Raw genomic sequence first — 17,341 nt, forward strand, 5'->3', positions numbered from 1 at the left:
CTCTCTCTCTCTCTCTCTCTCTCTCTCTCTCTCTCTCTCCCCCCCCCTCTCCTTTTCTCCATTCCTTCCTCTCTGTGCTCTCTTCCTCTTCTTCATCTCCCTTCCCCCCCTTTTCCTGGTTCTTTCCCCTCTTCTGTCCCTTCCCCTCTCCCTCCCCTCTCCCCTTTCCCGTCGTCTTCTTCCCTCCTTCCCTCCAATCCAGCCAGCATTAATGCAGGGTTGTTTAGTGCCCTCTAATGGCAGATGACATTAACAATTAATAACAAAATGCTCCTTATTCAGGAGCCTTGCTGATACGTGGCATATTTCCAAAGCTGAATTTCTTTATTCAAGAGATAGATTCAGTTCTTACGTGGTAATGTGCTGGGAAAAGTTTGTTTTTCCCTTCAACTGTTTTCCCAAGGATCAGAGAAAGCTCAGTTAGGGGATTTTGGGGATGGGGTGGAAAAGAAGGGTAAAGGTTGAAAACTTTAGACACGATTTCCAATTTTCTGTAGGAATTTATTTCCTAATGGTAATAGAAGGTTCAACTTCTTTTTTCTGATTAACAATCCAAATAAAGAAATGGAACACAACACCCTGGAGGTACATACAAGTCATCTGAGAAGGAAGGGTATTTTTTCCCCCTCTAGTGAAATTGGGGGTGGGGAATACAGGTATGTTTGTGAATTTAGATAGGTCAAAGATCATTAACTATAGTTCCTTGTCCTGTATCTTGTCTAGCCTATTGCAATCTTCCAGCTGCATTTTACACATTCTTCATCTTACTACCCTATATACATCCATACATATGTACATACATATATTAGTAGTAGTAAGAGATCCATGTCCAGTTGTGGCTAGTGATATGTACCTAGTCACACCTACATGTTATCGATACCATGTTATGTTATCAATAAGTATTTATAGGTGTATTTTACTAGCTATGCATTTCTATTTTCTATCTAATTTAGGATGGAAGCCTCTAAAGATCTAAGGGTCTACCGTTTATTTAGTAAATTCATGTGATGAAAAGCATGTGGTAAGTGCTTAAGAATTATTTTTAATGATGTTCAGTATGGATGAGATCTAACATCCTTTAATATATTACTAGATTTAACTTAATCTACATTTGTGCACATAACATATGAGAGGCAAAAGGTCATAGTGGATAGAAGGCTGCCACTGACAAATCCTTATTGTGTGACTATGGACAAATCACTTAACTTCTGACTTCCCCAGGCAATGAATGCTCTGAAACTCTAATAACACACTTATAAGTTATAGATCTACATAGATGGAGGAAATTTTGCATATCATACTAGATATATACTTTATACATACACACATATGGATATATTCATATACCAATTTTCTGAAACTGTATGCAGAGCTATGGCTGATTTGTTTTAGTAGAGATAGTTTTTGTACAGAGACTTTTCTACCCCAAGGACTTAAGGTCTAGTCTCCTCTCCCCCCTTTCCATTCCCAAATATGTTGTTCTGAGTTGTATATGTCTCTATATACATGCTTTATGGATTCTTGTGTATATATACACACACACATATACTCCTAATTCTTCAAGTTTATAGGAAATGTGGAAAAGAGTTGGTGATCTGGGTGATTTAAATACAAAATTACATGGATATTTTTGTCATGTTTGTTCACATGTTTGATGTACCTATATATTGGTCTCACTGGGTATATAGATGAAGCCTGTATCATAGAGATATATAAATTCAAAGAATCTAGGCTAGTTTCTTCATAATGCCAATAGAATTGAGTGCAAAGAAATAACATAGCCTCCTCAATTTCTTTTTATCTAGATTATGGCAAATATCCATTTTGATCAGTTGATCCAGTAGACCAAACTGACCATTTGTTTTGTCATCACAAAGGCACAATCCAATTGTCTTTGTTGGACCTGGGAGGCAGGGGTGTGAACATCATAACTTTTCTTATGCAAACACTATTACTTATAGGAATACTCTGGCACCTGTGGCAGATCCAACAAAAAAGTTACTTCCCACTCCAGAGAGGGTGCAGGTCAGGGTTGAGGTTACTGGCAAGCACAGTGTGGAAAACACAAATTTTATGTTGCTTTTGCCCTTGTGAACAAGCAGCCTGGTATTTACTTTGCAGTACAGACTCATCCTGTTTTTCAGCTGCACCTTGGTTAGTATTGATCTGTTTGGTAAAATGTCTATTGTTATTCTGTATAGTAAAGCAGTAATGAATACTGTCATTGTATTCTCTGCTCTCTGGCCTTATTCCTAGGAATGAGTCACAGGTCAGTACTTGCTCCATATGTGTGTCCTCTGTGCATCATCAGAAGATCAATCCAATTGCAGTGGGGTGGAATTGTATCACACCTGTTCGGTGACATCACAGAGGAACAGCTGCTGTTTCTTCTATTATTTTATCTCCTTTAAGTGTTAAATATTGGATTTTACATATGCCAAAGTGTCAGGGTCACATTTTAAAATGAAAATGCCTTCTTTCATTTATTTGTGTGCTTCCATTTTCAACTTTGTTCCTCTTCAGCTTTGCCAAAAAGTCGATGTAAATTAACAGAAGGCACAATAGAACTACTTTGTAGCTAACTTTCTGAGCAACACAAAAATTCTGCTGGTCTTTACTGGGGTTGTTTTGTTGTTGGCTTCAAAAGATAGCTTCTTCATAAAGTTTATAAATTACAAATTTATATACAGTTCAGCAAATGCTTTAATGAAGATTATAGAACTCCAATGTAAATGATTATTTGGGGCTAGGACTTAACTGACTAAATTTTAGCTCCCCAGATGAGTTTTTGTTTTTGTCTTTGTTTTGCTCTCTCTCTTTCTCTCTATATGTGTAGAAAGTATGAGGATAATGAACTGAGTAGCTTTTTATCTTTTGCCTTAAAAATGAAATGTTAGATAATTTTTTAATTTTTAGACAATAATTTACAAAGTGGGGGCAGATAGGTGGCGCAGTACTTAGAGTGCCATGCCTGAAGTCAGGAAGGCTCATCTTCTTGAGTTCAAATATGACCTCAGACATTTACTAGTAGTGTGACCTTGGACAAGTCACTTTACCCTGTTTGCCTCAGTTCCCTCATCTAGAAAGTGAGCTGGAGAAGGAAATGGGAAACCATTCCAGTATATTTTCCAGGAAAAACCCCAAATTGGATCATGAAGAGTTGGATATGACTGAAATGATGGAACAACAACTTTACAAACTGAATATTAAAGTTTCTAACTGTCTAATTTTAGGCATGATGGAAAAAGGAAACTTTTTTTCTTGGTAAATAGACTAAAATTATTATGTAAAAAGCAGAATTCTATATAAAAATAGTCTATTACTTATGTCCTACATGTACTTATAGTGTATATAGAGTTGTACAACCTCATGGTGTTAGGACCAGGATTTGGGAATAGAGCTAACTTCTAAGTTAGCTGGCCTGCTAATGAATTTCTCAATTGAAGAGTACCATGAACATCTTAATGCAAAAAGACTCTCTATGCAAGACACCCAACTCACCAATTTATTCATTTTAAAAACAAAGACAAGTAAATTAAGTTTGGTGAGGTGTCAACAAAACAGTCAATTGAATAGAACATTTCACTTTTGAATCAGTAAACTTTAAAGTTTAAACTTTAAAACTAATTTTAAAGCCAGTAGTCCCTAGAATTCTTTATTTTTGGTATTGTTTATTTTTATCCATTTATATTGGCCTCTATTTTTTTTCTTTCTCTTTCAAAGAAATTCATTTGATTTCCAGAACATACCAGTGTATGAACTTTTTAATACTGAATGAAGTCTTTTTAATACTGAGTACATCTATCCTGCAATATAGTTGGTGGGGTTGTGAGCAAACAGGCCAGTGGTTCTATCTCTTTCTCTTATGATCAACAAAATGTCCTTATTCAAAACAACAGTTGACCTCTGTTGAATACTGACCAGCCACTTCATCTGACTGTGCACTTGTTTGCTTATATTTCTCTTACACAATTTTGCTTGCTGCTCCATGCCTTTTGTTTATCTCCTAGCAGCAGGGGGTCGATACCAGGTAGATGCTCAAGATGTATTTGCTGACTATCTGCCTAGCTGATGGCCTAAGGGCTTGAGTCACTGACTGCCTTTGGATCCACAGGAGCTGAGATACAAGGAACACAGCTTTAGTGAAAGTACATTCCTGGTACTTCTGCCCTTGCTACTGTCATCATTGTCTATCTTCATTTACCATGAAGTATGACTCCTCTGAGCTATTTATGAATGAACCAGGAAACTGAATAGGATGTCAGTGGCAGGTTCAAAGATTATAGGTAAGTTAAGAATGATTTCCTCTGTGGCTCTTTAGTTAAGCCAATAGTTTGAGGACGTATTATTTTAGTTAACTTCTCTCCAAAAGATCTGGGTGTGTGCTCTTTGAAATTCATCTTCCGTTCTATTAAGGCAGCTAGGTGGTACAGTGTCTGGAGTCAGGAAGACCTGAGTTCAAATCCAACCTCAGACACATTCTAGCTATACGACACTGGGCACTTAAACTTTTTTGCCTCAGTTTCCTCAACTGTGAAAGGGGAATCATAATAGCACCTACCTCTCAGGGTTGTTGTGAAGATCAAATGAGATAACATTTGTATAGTACTTAATGCAGTTCCATGAATATATTAAGCACTATATAAATGCTTATTTCTTTCCTTTTTCTTTTCTCAGTTTCCTCATTTATAAAATATGGATGATAACAGTCTCTTCCTCCCAAGGTTGTTGTGAGAATCATATGAGATATATCTAAAGCACTTTGAATGTGAATGTGAATGCTAGCTATTCATTATTGTTATTTCCCAAAGCATAGTCTTGAAATAGGAGAATTCATTCACAGAGCTCTTGGTTCTACAGGTCCTGGAAAGCTCTTGGGCTTTTGCGGTTTCCTGATGCAGGCTGATACATGGTTTCTCTGTCTGTATCTCTGTCTTGTCTGTTTCCGTCTCTCTATCTCTGTCTCTCTCTCTGTGTTTTAATCTCCCTGTCTGTCTTCTTTTTTGTTCTTTATATTCCCAGTGCTTGGCACATCTATCTGCTGGCATATAGAAGGTGCTTAATCAATGCTTGTCAACTGAGTGAGGGAGTCATACAAGTGTCTTAGCTGCTTTTTAAGGATGATTATCAAATGAATGTTAAAAATTGTCTTTATGTATAATTGGAAAAAATAAACTACTATTTTAGAAAAGAGATGATTCTCAGTCTGTGGTCAATCAACAAGTATATATTGTTCTGGGGACATCATGTGAACTCCCTCAGAGGTTCCTAATAACTTGTGTTATTTTCTTATGGGAGCTCTTTGAGACCACACCTTTGCCTTAACTTAATTGGCCTGGTTACAGGCTCATGGAGGTTTTTCTATTAATATGTACCCTGCAGTGAGGATGTTTCATTGTTTATGATTTCTTTCTTTTCTACTGGTTAGATATGTACCTATCACATCATACTATTATATATAAATTAAGAGTTCCTTCAGAGCCAGGATAAGGATGCTGCTATATGTAGTCACTTATTTATGGGAGTCTTGTGGCCCATTCTCTTGTTCTTGTATGGCTCGATATCCCTTTCATCTTTCTCTCACATATCATCTATAACTTGAGGAAGAAGGACTCAGATCCTTCCCATACAAAGAGCTTGGTTGACTGGGATTTCAAGTACAAAATTTGGTAGTCTTGTGTCATATAGCAGCACATCCTTTTCTAATGCAAACGTCACATTCAGGAGTCAACTATACTCTGTGTTGTTTATCCAACAATACCATGACATATTTACCAATGAGCTGGGGTCAAATGGTGATGATGTGGCCTTTGGAAGAGAGGACAGAAGATACAGTAAGTATTAAAAAGATTTCAAAGCTAGCTGTACCTTATTATTTATTTTGCTATTATAGAAATGGATAAAATGGAAATTAGTAAAGTCCTTTGATCCATTCTTTGCATGTGTGTGTGCTTGTTTCCCTTATATCATTCTTCAACCCCATAATCACAATTTTCTATACATGCCTATGTGTAGATACACCCAGACGCAGACACAAACACAGATGGAGGCCCAGACCCAGACACACACACAGACAGATGCTCACACATTTGCAAGTGGGATTCTTTCCATCATAAGGTGAAGCACTGCCTGTTACAAACCAGGATAAGGTCATTATTTGTCATTTTGTTTTGCAGGAATTTAGTCATGAACAGGAAGAGGGTGTGAGGAAGAGAGAACCTAAAATCCTCAGAGAATGTCAAAGGAAGGACAATAGACACTACTCCCATTCAAAGTTCTAGGAGAGGCACACTACCTTCTGAGCTGAAAGAAAATACTTATGCCTCCCTGTGCTTCTAACTGGTTGAGAAAATACTTATGTAGAATAAGTTTATATATATATATTTTCTTTTTGGAGGGCAACTTGGGTTAAGTGACTCGCCCAAAGTCACATGGCTAGTAAGTGTGTCAAGTGTCTGAGTTCAGATTTGAACTTAGGTCCTTCTGACTCCAGGACTCATGCTCTATTCACTGTGCCACCTAGCCACCCCAGAAGTTAATATTTTTAAGTAACCTTGGAATATATAATCACATTAATGTGCAAATACTGGAAATATCTGTTTTTAATTCAGCATGAGGGAATTGGTGAGGGAACTTTCTTTATTAAAACAGGTGCCAGTAGTCTTTGACTAATCTGTTCTGTTCTAAGGAACTGCCTGTTGTGACTTGCTCAGGGTGACACAGTTAGGAAGTGTCAGATGCAAGATCTGAACAAAGGTCTTCCTAATTCCAAGCCTAGAGACTGTTGGTCCTACAAACATATTGCTATTTTATTTGTATATGCTGTCTAAAGTAAATATGCTCTAATTTGGAGGTAGATTGGCACAGTGGACAGGGGCTACTTCATAGTCAGGAAGACCTAGGATCAAGTCTTGCCACTGATACACATTGGCTGTATAACTCTGGGCAAGTCACTTAAAATCTCAGGGTCCCTGGCTATAAGTTTCAGAGCAGGGGCTGACCTGCACTGGTAAAGGGGCTTTCCTCACTGGGAGAAAATAACAAGTACTGTCCAAAAAAAGCAAATAAACAAACAAAAAACCTGGTGGGATATGGTATCATTAAGAATTATTCCAGGGAGAGGTTTTAGTTGTTACAAAAATATTAAATCCAGTGATGATTTCTAATAGCAATGGAAGCCATACAAAAGAAGCAAGATGGCTTTTTCTTTTACACTCTGTATCAAGTCTAAATCTGAGTCTCTGAACAGAAATATTGGAAAGAGGGCAGCTAGGGGTTGCAGTGGATTGAGTGCTGGGCCTGAAATCAGGAAGACCATCTTCCTGAGTTCAAATCTAATCTCAGACACCTCTTAGCTATGTGACCCTGGGCATGTCATTTAATCTTGTTTGCCTCATTTTCCTCATCTGGAAAACTAACCTGAAATGGGGTCATGAAGAGTCAGACATGACTGAAATAATTGAACAACAACACATTGAAAAGAATGATGGACTTGGAGTCAGAAAACCTGGGTTTGACTTTTGGCTCTGCCACATCCCCTTTGGCCAAGTCATTTCACTTCTCAGTTTCCTCATCAGTAAAATGAAGGGGTTAGAGTAGATGATCTCTTAAATTCCCTAACACATCCAAACCTATGATCCCACAAGCCTTTGTTCGTTGCAAAATACCAATTTAAAAATGGGGAGGGGAATTCATCCTTTTCTCTCTCTTTCCCCATAATCCCCTCTCTTTCCAATATTGGGGCTATTTGAATTGCATTTCCACCCACAAAAATTGTCTTCTCATTGGTTTTAAAACTTTCATATTTTACGCTTTGAATAAATTTAAATGTCACATTTTGATAAGTAGGAAACAAATATAAGCTAGTAGTGAATGGACAATAAATATAAGATTCATGAACCCAATATCCTGGTTGGCCATATATTAATAGCCTCTTTGCTCCAGATATATTAGAATGTTCCCCTCTGTTTTGAACTTCCCCTTAGACATTTTGTCAGAAAAAATTGGTAAAATCAACTTCTCTTTAGGCCTAGAAGAATTTTTTTCTGAGTTGAAGGTTGCCCTAGGTCTCAATAACTACCCCCACAATTGAAAGCAAATTGAAGATTAATGTGGACATAAGACATTCATTTGGTTTTCTAATATGTTGTCCAGAAATGACTCTTTTGAACCTTTTTCAATATGATTTCTTTGCAAATAGGAATGTGGAAATCATCATAAAAAACTATGTGTTAATGGCCCACATGCTGGGCAAATGGGAATGCAACATAAAAAGAGCCAGTGTGGCCATGCACTTGGAAAATAAATGTTTTATTAAGGAAGTTTAATAAAAAATTCACAAGAACCAAAATATAACACATCCCTTCTAGTACCAAGATTTTATGTCCTTCTATGATATGTGACCCAATTATACTACATTGACCAATTATGATGAAAGAACTTGAAGTGGAGATGTCACCATTTATGTACATAAACCTTTGCCTCCAAGATAAGTTCCAAAATGTCCAAAGTTGTGTATGAAGAAATTGCTATTCAGAGTGTCCAAAATGTTCAGTGAGAAGTAGTGTTGCATAGGGAATAGAGAACCATTCTTGGAGTCAAAAAGACCTGGGTTCGAGTTCTGCTCTGGATGTATACTTGCTTTGTGTTTAGTGGCAAGTCAACATTTTGGAGGACATCATATTTGTTATTAAACTATATAGATATAGATATAGATGTAGAGAACACTGACTTTGAAGCTCCTATTTTGAAACATTACCTATATAGATATAGATATAAACTATACAGCTATAGAGAACACTGACTTTGAAGCTCCCTCCATCAATGTAGATCATCATCACTCATAAGTAATTTATAGCCTTGAAGATTTGTCTGGGGCAGGGAGAGGTGCTCTGACTCACCAAGAAGTAATGATCTATTGTCTATGTACACACACATACATATTGAGGTGTGTTGCATCTTACAGAACAAGGAGGTTAATCATGCTGTGATTTTTGTTACTGAAGATACAATGCTGCTAAAATTAATGAATTGTCTGTAGTGTGGTGAGGTTCACTGGGAAGGTCTTCTTGTTGTTGAGTCATTTTAGTCATGTCCAACTCTCTGTGACCCCATCTGGGGTTTTCTTGGCAGAGATGCTGGAGTGGTTTGCCATTTCCTTCTCTGGCTCATTTTACAGATGAGAAACTGGTGAACAAGGTTAAGTGACTCCCCCAGGCTCACACAACTAGTAAGTGTCTGAGGTCAGTTTTGAACTTGGGTTTCCTGACTCCAGGTCCTGTGCTCCATCCATTGCATCATTTAACTACCCACTGGAAAGGTTTACTGCTCCCCAAACCACTGACTAATGCCTGAAATAATAATAGCTAGCATTTCAACAGCACTGTAAGATTTGTGAATTATTTTACAAATATCTAATCCTGAAAACAACCCTGGAAGGTAGATGCTATTATCCTTATTCTGCAGTTGAGGAAACTGAGTCAGACATATGTTAAGTGACTTGGCCAGGATTACACAGCTAGCAAGTGTCTGAGACTGAATTTGAACTCAGGTTTTCCTGATTCCCATTCTAGGGCTCTATCAGTTTTTGCATCTAGCTGCCTTTACTGCCACCATTAAAACTCTTTTCCTTCAGGGGGCAGCTAGGTGTTGGCTACATGGCCAAGTGAAAAGATAACCAGCCCTGGAGTCAGGAGGACCTGAGTTCAAATACAACCCCAGACCCTTAATACTTACTAGCCATGTGACCATGGGCAATTCATTTAACCCCAATTACCCTGCCTTCCCCCCCTCCAAAAAAGCAAAAAAAAAAACCCCAAAACAAAAGAAATTCCATTCCTTTAGCATCTGCCTTTAAAAGCCTTAAGGAAGTAAATATGTCCAGTAGGACTAACATGCTAAGGATTTTCAATAATTTAGCCCTTAATATAAACGAGAAAAGCAAGAGGACAGAGATTATTTGTGAAGAAAGCAGGTGACATAGCAAAGAAAGAAATCAGGAGGGGTCAGTGCAGAAGACCACCTTTTCTGCTTCATGATTTTGCCTAGAAATCAGTCTTTTCTGGTGAAAGGAATCTCTCTCCTTCCTAGTATCATAAGGAATGTGTTGGGAATACTGGTCAACCTTTCAAAGGTTCTTCAAGAACAAATTATTATACAAACCTAAGCTCATTTCCTTTTGCTACTTTGGAGTAGTTTCTATACATTGACTATCAATGTGGAAGGAAGTCTCCAGTGAAATATCAAAACAATCTCTGCTTCAGCCTTTGTAGTTTAATACTTTTAATCAATGTTTTCTACAAAGGTACAGATGTCATGCTCATCAAATTGGCACATGATATGAAGCTGGGAAGGACAGTTAATACGCTGCCTGGTAGAATCAGGATCCAAAAAGATCTTGACAGGTTAGAGCTTTGGATGGAATCTATTAAGTTGCAACTCAATAGGGATCAAAGTAGAGTTTTAAACAGGTACACACACACACAAATCAACAATGCAAGATTGGGGAATGCATAGTAAGACAGCACCTATTTTGAAATATCTGGGGATTTTATTGACCTGCAAATTTAATTTGAGTCATCAGTACTCTGTATCAGCCCATTATATAGGGCTGCATCAAGTAAGGAATAGTCACTTTTTTGTGGTGGCTAAGAATTGGAAAGTGAGGGGATGCCCATCAATTAGGAAATGACTGAAAAAATTGTAGAATATGATTGTCATGGAATATTATCGTGTCATAAGAAATGAGAAACAGAACAATTTCAGAAAAACCTGGTGAGACTTAGATGAATTGAGGCAGAGTAAAGTGAGTAGAACCAGGAGAACATTGTGCACAATTGAAAATGACTGAACTTGTAGAATGAACTGTGAATGACTTAGCTATTTATCTTCAGCAATACAATGATCTAAGATTTTCCTGAAGAACTCATGATGAAAAATGCTATCCCCCACTAGAGAAAGAACTTATGGCATCTGAATACAGACCAAAGTATGTATTTTTCTTTTCCTTCATTCTGTCCCTTCTTCCTTCATTTTGAGTTTTCTTCCACAAAATGAATAATATTAAAATGTTTTATGTGATTGCACATGTATAACCTATGACAGATTCCTTACCATACCATGGAAGGGGGAGGAAAGGGAGGTAAGGATAGAATTTGGAGCTCAAAACTTAAAATAAAAAGAATGTTAAAAATAATATTTACATGTAATTGGGGAAAAATAAAATATTTTTTAAAAGAGAGATGAATAGCTAGATGGTGCCATGGATAGAGTACTGGTCCTGGAGTCAGGAAGATTCCTTTTCCTGAATTCAAAGCCTGCCTCAGACACATACAAGCTGTGTGACCCTGGGCAAGTCACTCAACTCTGTTTGCATCAGTTTCTTCATCTGTCAAATGAGCTGGAGAAGGAAATGGCAAACCACTCCTGGATCTTTGCCAAGTAAACACCAGTGGGGTCATGAAGAGCTGGACATGACTGAACTTCCATGTGTGAGGAGGTGTGAGTCCTACAGTGCTCTGACCTCCTTGGGCTTCATCTTGAGTTTTTTCCCTGGTTCTAGTTTAAGTTTAAGAATGACGTCAATAAGGTGGACAGTGTCCAGGGGTAAACAGCATAGTGAAAGGCCTTAAGTCCCTGCTATAGGAGAACAGTTTGAAGGGGCTGGGCATGTTTAGCTTAAAGAAAAGATAGGGCCTAATAGTTGTCTTTAGGTATTCGAAGTGCTATCAGGTGGAGGGATTAGACTTGTTTATTCTGTTCGGTCCCAGAGGCAGCTAGGTGGCACAGTGGACATGAACCAAGAACCAAATCTATAGATGGAAATCATTTATGCTGGTAAACTACATAAACAGGTGATCCAAAGGGCAATGGAGAAGTATATTGTATGTGTACCAGGTTCCAGTATATTGCCCATCATAACTTGGGTACACAAAGTGAAATTATAGATACCACCTAGGGCAAGGGAAAAGAATTGGAATTTATTAATGTCAGGCACTGTGATAAACGCTTTACATGTATTGTTTCATTTGATCCCACAAGAACTCCGGGACAGCAGTTAAGTGACTCACTCAGCTTCACATAGCTAGTAAGTGTCTGAGTCTGAATTTGAACTCAGGTCCTCATGACTTTAGGCTCAGGGCTTTATCTAGTATACCACCTAGCTGCCTAGGTACCTAGGAAATGAACTAGCAGAAAAAAAAGTGGTCCAATCATGCATTCAGACCAGACAGGTTGCTCACAGAATGTTAAAAGATTTTGTAGAAGGCTGATAGTGCTTTGTGTAGAATTTCTGGGAAAGACTAGAGATAGCATAGGTAAGAGTGACATAGCTTAAGAAAGTGTGAATAGGTTTCAGTTTGTACAACTTTGTTAAGAACACACAAACATTGAGATATTTAAGCATAAATCAGATTTATTTGTTTACATAAATCAAAGGGGAAAAAGTTATATTTTGCAGCAATTAGTCAATTCTCTCAACTGTGGTTTGAAGGGCTCAGAGTGCTAGGTTGCATATAGCATAGTGCCTAGCATGCAGAAGCATTCAGTCATGTCATCCTTGGTCCTCCTGCTGCTTTGTCTGAACCCTCGAGAGGCCTCATGGTCATCAGCAAAGGAACAGTGTAAAGGTTGAAGATTTTATACCTCTGAGAGTCTGTGCCACTTTAGAAACCAATCCCACTTCCCCTTGGATGGCAGACCTTCCCTTCTAGTAATATAGGAAGTATTCAGAGAATGAGAAAATCTAGGTTTGAGTCTTAACTTTGACACTTCCTTAGTTATACAAATCACTTTATATCTCTGAACCTCAGTTTTCTCATCTGGAAAATGGGTATTACCTACCTTAAAGGGTTGAAGGAAGTATTTTGCACACCTTAAAGTGTTACATATACTAGCACTGAAGAGAGCTCCAGACCTGGAGTCAGGAAGGCCTGAGTTTGAATTGTGCCTCAGACACTTCCTTATCTATGTTATTCTGGGCAAATCACTTAATTTCTGCCTGACTCAGTTCCTTCACCTATAAAATGGGGATAGTAATAGCCCTCCTTCCCAGGGTTATTTTGATGATCAGGTGAAATAATGTATGTAAAGCTCTCTGCAAAACTTAAAGTGCTATATAAATGCTACTATTATTAATAACATCAAAGGGAGTCTATACTTATATCTTCTTCTTCGATCTATGCTTTCATCATTTTAGGGAAGTTTATATATGGAAAACCCCTCTATAGATACAGATCAACTAGCTTCTAGTCACAGAGAATTGCCTAGTTCTCAGTTTCTGTAAAATGGAGATTATACATAATTCCTGTAGCACCTACTTCATGGGATTTTTGGAAGACTCAAAATTAGATAATGTGTGAAAAGTGTTATATGAATTTATTTATTATAATTATACTTAATTCCTTTTTTAATCATCATATTCAAGGAATAAAATGAGGAATTTTGAAAAACAGAAATAAAAGATGTCATCAGGGCACGTATGATAGAAAATGATGGACTAGTCACATGGGGGGGGTCAAGGGATAGCAGACTGGAAGTCTGAGGACTCTACTGGTATCCTCTTTTTTGTTTTATTTTGTGCTTTTTGGAGGGGGAGGGCATGACAATTGGGGCTAAGTGACTTGCCCAAGGTCACATGGCTAGTAACTGTTAAGTGTCTGAAACTGGATTTGAACTCAGGTTCTCCTGACTTCAGGGCCAGTGTTCTATTCACTGCGCCACCTAGCTGCCCCAACACTGGTATCATCTTGATATCTTCAGGCATGCTGGAGGATATGTTTTACGTGATCGCACATGTATAACCTATAAAAGAGAGATGGATAGATAGATGGTGCCATGGATAGAGTGCTGGGCCTGGAGTCAGGAAGAATCCTTTTCCTGGATTCAAATCTGGCCTCAAGGACACCCTATTTCCCACCCCCCCCCTCCCCCCCCCCCCCCCCCACCCCACTGGGGCAAAGTTATGGGAAGACATTGACTAGCTTTGTTGGGATGGGCAAGCATGGATGTACTCTAAGCTGCAACACTGGAAACAACATTCATATTGATGAGGTCACAGGTCCTTCAGATTTTTGAATATTCAAGTAGGGGTGACATCCTTTAGTACATCTGCATTCCACAAGGTTATTTATTTGATATCTGGCCTGTACATGCTCTACATTCTTCATTATATTTACTGAATGTGGATTGTCATACTGAATTGCTGGATTGTCATACAGTTGTATCTGTGGCTGAATGTCAGTTAGTTTGTCAATTAACATTTATTAAATACCTCCTATGTGCTAGGAACTGAGCTAACCACTGGAGAAACAAAGAAAAAAAAACAGTGCCTATTTTAAAGAACTCATGGACTAATGGGAAACAACCATGTATGTACAAACTATACACAGGATAAGTTGCAGATAATCTACTAAGGAAAAACACTGGAATTATGGGAGAATGGGAAAGGACTCATAGAACTGGGATTTTAGTTGGTACTTGAAGGAAGACAGGTAAGAGAGGAGGTGGAGATATGGAGGGAGAGCTCTCTAAACATGAGCCTGTGCAAACACTCAAAGCTGAGAAGTGGAGTTTCTTGTTCATGGGACAGCAAGGAGGTCAGTGAATGGGAAGGACAGAGACAGGGAAGAAACAGAGAGACACACAGAGACAGGAGGGGGGGGGAACGAAGGGAGCAGGAGAGACATTGAGAGGAGGGAGGGAGGGAGAGAGAGACACACAGAGAGACAGAGAGACAAAGAGAGAGACACAGAGAGAGACTGAGAGAGAGATGGTGGGGGGGGTGGAACAGAGGGAGGGAGGGAGACAGACTGAGAAGAGGGAGACAGAGACAGAGAGAGAGAGGGAAAGAGAGAGAGAGAGAGAGAGAGAGAGAGAGAGAGAGAGAGAGAGAGAGAGAGAGAGAGAGAGAGAGAGAGAATTGGTGGATGTGCGGGGTGAGATGTAAGAAGGGTAAAGAGGTGTATATATGAAAAGGGGTAGGAGAAAGATTATATAGAACTCTGAATGCCAAATAGAAGATTTTATATTGACAACTTGAAAGTTTACAAAGCACTTCACATACATGATCTCATTTGATATAACAATCCTGAGAGGGAAGCAGGTATTAACATTATTTCCATTTTATAGATGTGGAAACAGAGATACAGAGAAGTCAATGATTACTTTTGATGATTGCTTTCCATTAGGGAAACAGAAATCTTGGGAGACAGAAAGCACCCTATTATCTGAAGACTGTATATTCTAGTTGTACTCACAGTAGTTCAATTTTTTTGAGCTTTGACCATGGTGTTTTTCTGCAAAAATCCTCATAAGATTCAAATGACAGTTTTGTACAGTGCTTAACCCTGTGGGCATTCAATAAATATTAAATAACAATTGTCTGTTTTTATGTTGTTTGTTGTGGCTGCCTAAAAGATCCTTTGAGTGAGGCAATAGGGTTAAATACAGCTCATGGCTATAAGAAAGGGAGATAGGGAACCTTTGCCTGCAGTGGATCCCACACACCAAATGGCCCAAACAAAAAAAAGCAGTATATGGCAATAACTCCAGATGCCCCGGGAGTGCACAGAGTTGCTATTTCTTGCTATTGGCCCTTTTAGAGGAAGGAGGTGAATCAGGCACTTACAGCGATAAGGGAACTGAGTAGAGCCGGTCTTCTGAAAGGGATAACTCATGTGAATATGGTATTAGGTTTGGCTTACATATTTACATCTCCCTAGCTCTGGCTGCAACTTGAGAAGAAGCTGGGAATGAGGAGATAAGTATTCTTTGGCCCAAATTAAGGGCAGAAGTCAGTCTCCCCACTGATCTACAGTCTGGATCTCATTCATATCTGAGAGTTGAATCTCTATTGCACAAGGAAGCTGGGCAGATTGTGCAACAGAGGCCTCCTGTGTGGATCTGACAGGAGAATTTGGTTCCGGGTGTCATAGTGTTATTTTCACCTTGATAGACTAGTGCTGTCTAGAGGGGAAGAGTGGGGGTTAGGGGGGCATTAGGGAGGGTGTCAGTGAACAAGGAGAAGGTTCAGCTCACTGAACAATGAAACCTTACATGCTGTCTGCAAGGAAGGAAAAAAAGTCGACATGTGGACCAGTTAACCAAGTCATTGCTTGGAGAAACTGAGCAAGTAGGGTTAGAAGTTCAGACCTAGTAACATTAGTGAAGGTTGAAAACAGCAAGGAGCTCTGAGGTATGTTCTGGAAAGAGAAGAAGAATACAATACAGAAAGTTACTTGTTAAAGACATCACCCCTGTCCTTGCTGCCAATCATCCTTAGACTATGCTGAGAATTCAAAACTCAAGAAAGCCCTCTTGACCTGGGTCTCTTTTACATGCTGAAGTATTTATTTTTATCCTTGGTATTAGAAGATGCCGCTGCCACTACTGCTGATGATACTGCTGTTCATGTGTGTGAGTGTGGCTGCAAAGCTACCCAATATATACACACGGACCAAGCCACCCTGAGGACACATGCAGTCAGGCCGTTGATCACTATTTGTGGCTTTGTGTCGCCACCCTGGGGGCCATGGCCTCTTCCCATTCCCAGGGGTCCTTCTGGTGTCTGAAGGAGGCCCAGTGGGTTTGGTGGCCCTATCATAAGCTAGGCCATGTGGATGGTCCAATGTGGGTTTTAGCATTTTCTCCTAGCTTTGCTTTTGTACCCCTTGACTTTAATCAGCCCCCTTCTGCTTGCCATGTAGCAGCTGTGGTGGCATCTCACACATGTCTAGGGGCATAGGTTCAAAGAACATAGCTTGGATGCTGATAGACTGGATTAGCTCCAAGGTTTCCCTTATGGTGGTCTAGGGTTACTATTGATGTTAAGTATGGCTCCTAGGTGATACTGATGAAACTGTCAGTTGGAGAGGACATACACGGGCATTCCAAGTTGCATCTACAGCTCAAGCTGGATGCATAATAATAATAAATAATAATAATAACAACTATGCAACTTAAAGCTTAGTAACTTTTAGAAAGACATGAACAGATAGTTAGAATTAGATACGAAAAGCACGCTCTCTTTCAGGAACTGACAACAAATCTCCATACTTCAGTCACAAATACCATGAAGAACTCAGTCAATAAACTATTGGAGCTAAACCATTGTCACAGACTGAACTTTTATCTACAGTCACCTGGACATAAAATTGATTCATAAAATCTTAATTTTTTTTTTCTTTCCTAAATGCGCACAATCTGATGCCTCTGGAGGAGAAAGTGAGGCTGGTGACCTTGCACGGCCCTCCCTCACTCAAATCCAAGTCAACTGCAAGTCATGTCATCATTTCCCTGATGCCATGGTCCTCTTTCACAATGAAAGACAAACACAACAAGCTCA

General features: G+C 39.0%; 1 protein-coding gene and 1 long non-coding RNA gene across 2 annotated transcripts in view; one reads left to right on the forward strand and one right to left on the reverse strand.

Annotated features, from left to right (window-relative positions):
* FST (follistatin) overlaps nt 1-883 on the reverse strand; it is a 10,220-nt gene extending 9,337 nt beyond the window's left edge. The window contains exon 1 of the mRNA XM_069095272.1: nt 868-883. Within this exon, the coding sequence (XP_068951373.1) occupies nt 868-883 (16 nt within the window). The remainder of the gene's footprint in view (nt 1-867) is intronic.
* Nucleotides 884-940: 57 nt separating this feature from the next.
* LOC138166768 (uncharacterized) overlaps nt 941-17,341 on the forward strand; it is a 39,848-nt gene continuing 23,447 nt past the window's right edge. The window contains exon 1 of the long non-coding RNA XR_011169725.1: nt 941-1,021. This is a non-coding gene — a long non-coding RNA (uncharacterized lncRNA). The remainder of the gene's footprint in view (nt 1,022-17,341) is intronic.

This window comes from Petaurus breviceps, unplaced genomic scaffold, assembly GCF_028583685.1.
Source record: "Petaurus breviceps papuanus isolate PSGF00001 unplaced genomic scaffold, PetGlider_PUasm1.0 226, whole genome shotgun sequence".
Classification (NCBI taxonomy): Eukaryota; Metazoa; Chordata; class Mammalia; order Diprotodontia; family Petauridae; genus Petaurus; species Petaurus breviceps.